General features: G+C 46.7%; 1 protein-coding gene across 1 annotated transcript in view; it reads left to right on the top strand.

Moving 5' to 3' along the window:
- Positions 1 to 4,829: 4,829 nt before the first annotated feature.
- The window catches only part of CRY2 (cryptochrome circadian regulator 2), a 40,780-nt gene continuing 39,609 nt past the window's right edge, over positions 4,830 to 6,000 (top strand). The window contains exon 1 of the mRNA XM_007436574.3: positions 4,830 to 5,146. Coding sequence (XP_007436636.1) covers positions 4,953 to 5,146 — 194 coding nt within the window. The 5' untranslated portion in view covers positions 4,830 to 4,952. The remainder of the gene's footprint in view (positions 5,147 to 6,000) is intronic.

Genomic DNA, 6,000 nt, shown 5'->3' with positions numbered 1-6,000 from the left:
CGTCGTTGTGGCATACTTATAGTTTGACTTTTAGTAGGTTACTTCTCATTTATTACCAAATTCATCCAAAGAAACAGCATTTAATATTTTATAATTTCACAGTAACATACCAGAATCTGTACTTAGCAGAATATATTCCCATCTCACTCTTACACACAAAGACTGTTCTCCTGGCACCCTAAACCACAAATGAGCCTTTCACATTTTAGCCTGGCAATCCAGAAAATTGAATTGAATAGACCATGGTTGATGAGTATATCATGTAAATAGAGCCCCACTATTCTCTATGCATGCATACCATGCTTCATGTGATATGCCTGGCATTGTTTGGATTCTACTGTGGTAAACCTTTATTCACCCTTTTGTGACAAGCATGTTGGAGAAACTTTCTGCAAAGTCTGTGTACCAAGAGAAAACATTGTCTCTCAAGTTGGGGTGTGTCTTTGTAAGACACTTTGTACAGAGTTAGGCCCTGGCTCATTCAAGTAGCTTTGCGCACATCAACTGCATGAAAAGTTTGATGGCAAGAGCAGAACGCTTTATTTCAAAATGCACACATCACCATCTTGGACTATCAAAAGCAACAATGCTGTTATTAACAAGCTTTGAAGATGCTGTGAAAAGGAGGGTTTCAAGAAGAGGATATATTATTGCTACTGACTTTGCCAAATGAAAAAGCTTACCAAAGGGACCAACTGGACAGTAACTTGCAAATAAAACTTAAGACTCCACATAAAGTCAAAAACTCAGAGCAGGAAAAACTTCAATATGAATTAAGAAGTTGGGCTAATCCAGGAAGCCAGCAATCAAAGCAAGATTATGTAAGGCTGACTGCACTATTAAATAACACCATTACCTAACAGAGCAATTGCCAAAGTTGGTGAGTGAAACCCCTTACCTGAGCCCCTGCACCTGTTCTACTCATTCTTCCATGCCAGCATCCATTTCTGGATAATACTGGTGGTTGTTGGCTGGAATCTTGCTTAGCTCACTCCTCCCAACTTGAGACAGACTAGAACAGTGTTGTCCAAACCTGGCCACTTTAAGATGAGTGGACTTCAACTCCCAGAATTCCCCAGCCAGCATGGAAGCCCACTCATCTTAAAGTGGCCAAGTTTGGACAACACTGGACTAGAAGAAGCCTTTGACTGAGCAAGCAGGAGATGAATCTGTTCTTCACACCCCCACTGTCTCTTGCCTACTTATCGAGAACTCAACAAACACTCTAACGTAAGCAGAGCAATGCATGCACACACACAGCCTGAAGAATATGTGTGTGCGTGCATTGCTCTGCTTACATTAGAGTGTTTGTTGAGTTCTTGATAAGTAGGCAAGAGACAGGGTATGAAGAATAGATCACAACTAGGTATTGGAAGACAAAGATGTGTATGCCTGCTCTTCCCCCTCCAGAAAGTCTATTGCTTTCAGAAACAGTAAAGGATGTTGTCTTTGTGCTTTCTTGCACTGCAGAAAAGCAGCTTAAGGGGCTTGTCTCCCATGCATACCTTGGCTGGAAATGAAGCTGGCTTAAGAAATCCCTTTCCAGATTCAATTCCTTCCTCTGCTTTATCCACAGGGTGGCCTGATGTCATTCTGGACTATGTTTACTACAAGCCTTGACTGATGGATTCCCAGACTTTTTTCACCTCCCCTGGACTGGGAAGGAAGGAAAGAAAGAAACCAACCATCATACAGGTCCATTTTCCACTGTTCCATCAGTGAACATATAAAAAAAAAAAGTTCCACCTTTCACCATCGCCTTACCAGTGAGCTGGGGGCAAGTGGAAGATGACATTATGCAATCCTCAGGAAAACATCAGTGGCCCATATTTGCACCAGACCAAGCTGATCCTGTAGATTAGCTCCTTGTTACTAGAGCTACGATAAGGTTTGTATGGCATATATGGAAAGAAACGGCATTTTCACAGTGATATTTTTAGGCCTATAGTTACTACAATTTTTGAAGTAAGGAATGAATGACCTTTTTGTCTTGGAAGAGTTCTTGTACTCTTAAACAAATATTTGACCAGTATGCAGTTTGAATTGCAAGGATGATGCCAGAATAGGTTAGTGTCCCTTTAGTTTATGGGAAGGTGTCCTCTTCCTGCTCTTTTGAATATTGTCCTTTCATTTCTTCTGTTTGTTATTGTGTTGGGAGGAAAAGCTGCTAATATCACCATCATCAAATGAAAGACTTAAGTAACCTGCAGGTTTGCTAGTAAATCATACAGGCGGAACAGTGCAGATGACTCTGGGTCCAATTTCCTTGCATGGTATTCCTTAGCCTCTGCATAAATAGTCCACATAATTCAGACAACCTGTGCCATAAGGAGAAAACAGAAGGAAGAGGAGGCAGTGCATTAGACAGACAACTTTTTGAGGATCATGTCATTACACTCTCCCCTAAACAACTGGAGGGATGCATATAATATGTAATGAAGCATGCTGTATTGCCCATGGATGTGGTAGACTGAGCTCCAGGTTCACATGAAAGGGTCCTCCACCCAGAACTTTCCTAACCCTCCTAGTCTCCTGGAGAGAACCTGCTTGATATGCTGCCACCATTCACTTTATTCCACTCTCCTTTGGTTTAATTTGTGCAGAGTAAATTGCCTTTTGCCTTTGGCTCCTTTGACTTTTCTCAGTAGTCAGCTTAACAGGGAGCATCTAAAGTGTGATGTAGAAGTTAAGGTGTTAGACTAGGAGTGTGGAAATTCACATTCTAGACCATTCTCAGCAATGGAAAGTCACTGTTTGATTTTAAGCCAGTCATTTTCAGCCCTCACAGGGTTTTGCTGGGGGAGAGGAGAAAAATATGCTATATTCATCACCTTGAACTCCTGAAGGAAAGGCAAAATATAAATCAAATCAATAGCCCTCAGAATGAATGGGTTGAATCATAAAGTGTGTGTGTGTGTGTAAAGATTCCAGAGTTTCTCTTGTCCAACAGGGACTAACAATCATCAATACTAGAACTGTAGGGGGAAGGACGAAGCGAAACACAACTAGAAGACACTGTAGGAGACAAGGGAACCCTTCTCAACAATAGAGCCCGTAACATTTCATATATGCGTAGTATTATTATGAGGTCCAGTTTTTCCAACCAAATTATCATCTTATTTATCAGGAAGTAAACAACTCACAGATTTTGTTGAGATGTGAATTATGTTAAGTTTCCTATTTCGGTGCCCTCCAAATGTGTTGAACTACAGGGCAGGTTTATAGTAAACCCATTTCCTCTTGCCTTTTCTGAACATTGCTCTTAAGACACCCTCATCTGTCAGCATAAGGTACTGATCACAATAAGACGACAGGATGTTATGATGGCCATAACTAGCATTTTGAAGATTACATAAATGTATGACAGGCTGTAGGTAATATCTGGAAGTATGACCTTAATGTCATAAACAGTATACTTTTGAGGACAAGATGCTGAAGACTGACAGAAGATTGCTACCTTTAATCTGCATGTGCCTTTCCCAGTATCATAAACACAAGTTGTTGTTATGCACATCTAAAAACCCTGTAAATGTAATGGAATGTAAGCACTGGATTGGACTTCTTGTAAAACGTATTTATGGCTTATGGTGTACAAACCCAGCTGTGGTTTATTCAACAAACATTGTTTAGCACACGCAGGGGACTCTAAATTATTTTAGCCATGAAACTTATGGGGGGACTGAAAGTAGCTCCACTTAAAACAAAGGAAAGTAATATTGGACACATCCCCAACGATTTCAAGCATTCCTTTAAGAATGTAGTAAAGACAACGTTCGGAGGACGTGGTGGCGCAGTGGCTTAATGACGCTGAAAGTTGCCGGCCAGAAATGGCTGACGCTTCCGCGGTTCAAGTCCAGCCTTCGCGTTAAACAGGGTGAGCTCCTGTTTTCTCCCCAGTTCCTGTCAACCCAACAGGTCGAAAACTCATGTGAGTAGATAAATGGGTACTCTCACTCCGGTGGGAGGAAAAATGCTGGCGGCGCCTTGCAAAAAAGGAGTTGGGAGCAGTTGCCAGTAAGCGCGAAAAACCGTGCACGCCCGAAAAAGGCGTGAAGCAACGGAAACCCCGCCTCCTACGCGTGCCAGCTGGGCTCTGCTCTAGGAAGGAGGCTCTGGCAAACCACTTCCGAAACACCTTGCCTTGAAAACTGCAAGGACTCGTCCAAGCAGTCACTGCAGAGTCAGTAATGACTGAGCGCAGATTAAAAAAAAAAAAAAAGACAACGTTCAGCCTTCACAGGGCGGCCGGCTTTCGAATCGTTGAAGCTCTGCAGGATCCATGAACAAAAGCCTCTCTGTTGCAAAGCTGCCAAATCTGGGCTGCAGAAATCCGGACGCAGGGTAGAGAGACAAAAATCGAATTCCCCGTTGCTCTCTGGTGGTCGTCCAGATTTTTCCAGCCTTACTCCAATCCGACAGCCCTGCCCTATCGAAACAAAAACGAGGAGCGGAATACGGCCATCGGTGGCTTTTGTTGTTGTTCAGTCGTTAAGTCGTGTCCGACTCTTCGTGACCCCATGAACCATATTGCGCCAGGCCTTCCTGTCCTTCACTGCCTCCCTGAGTTTGCTCAGTTTCATGCTCATTGCTTCAGTGATGCTATCTAACATCGGTGGCTGGAAAGCTTCAACTTCAGCGTCAGCTTCAGCTCCACCTCCCCGTGACACCATTTTACCCCAATCCTCCTCCTCCTCCTCCTCCTCCAGCCGATACACGCCGCAAAAACGTGCTGCGCCGCCCCCGCAGCCTGGGGCTCTTGAGGCCAACCAAACAAGTTATAGCATACAGTCGAGGCGACCAATGAGTTCCGGGAGGGCAGGCGGTGCTGCGCATGCTCACTGGGATAGAGCAGCTGCTCAGGAAGCGGGCTGCCGCATCGGGGAGGAGGGCAAGGCGCCGGCGCAGCGGAGCGGGGAGGCTCGGTTGCCTGTGTGGTGGTGGTTGCGGTAGCGATGGCTGCTTTGTCCGGTCTGGTCCCTCGGCCGCGCAGCGGCGGCTGCTCCGTGCACTGGTTCCGACGGGGGCTGCGGCTTCACGACAACCCTGCTTTGCAAGCGGCTCTCCGAGAGGCGACCTCCGTGCGCTGCATCTACATCTTGGACCCCTGGTTCGCTGCGTCCTCCGCGGTGGGCATCAACCGCTGGCGGTGAGTGGACGGAGGCGCCCCGTATTCTTGCGCGTCCGCCACGTTGGGGGAAAATCGGGACCTGGGTGGGAGTGGGCCAGGCTGCTCTGTCACAGCGCGTCATGACACCGGTGTCACGTTCATGCAGCGCAGCCCCTTCCAAATGGAAAGTTCGTGCACGACCGATCTGTTAAAATACGCGCACCGATGCGGCGGGGGGTGGGGGGTGGTGAGCGTGCCATGATTCAACAGGGAAAGGTTAAACGAAATGGGGACAGATCTGTCGGCGGTGGCGAGAGAAGAGCGGCGGGTGATTCTTTTGTGAACGAGTGAATAATCCACCGTGGTGTCTCATGACTCCCCGCCTGCCTCGTCTACGGGTCTCCTCTGAACGTCGCCAACTTCTCGCCCGCGCGTCGGGAATCGTGTAGGATGGGCTGACGAGCATTCCCGGACGGCTCGCCTGGAGGAAGGCGGCGCGGCGGGGTAAATAACAAGCGCGCGCAGTGTGGCCCTGTGTGTCAGCTTCGCAGCTGTATATTCAGCCAAGAGGTCGGAGAGAAGGAGAGGAATTTGCCCAAATTCCCAAATTTGCCCGGGGGAAATGCCTGGCGTCTGCTTCCTGTTGGATATCAGAGGACCAGTAGAGTTGGGAAGCCTTAACTGTCCGGTCTGCACTTGCTTAGTGCGTTTGAGTGAGAGCTGGGCAATTCTGTGGCAGGGACGCTTCAATTTTGATTCCTGCTCTGAGCAGAGGGTTTGACTCTGTGACCTAGTAGCTTTTCCCAGCCCTGTGATACTCTGATACTGGATTTCATACAAGGAATGTGAGACTTTTGTCACAGGACATGTTGTTCTCCAGTATTCCCTCAGAT

Source organism: Python bivittatus, unplaced genomic scaffold, assembly GCF_059951505.1.
Source record: "Python bivittatus isolate LINGU-HERP-01145 unplaced genomic scaffold, Pbiv_v1 ctg000480_np1212, whole genome shotgun sequence".
Classification (NCBI taxonomy): Eukaryota; Metazoa; Chordata; class Lepidosauria; order Squamata; family Pythonidae; genus Python; species Python bivittatus.
Note: the sequence above shows the minus strand (reverse complement) of the source record. Positions and strands in the feature narration are given on the sequence as shown.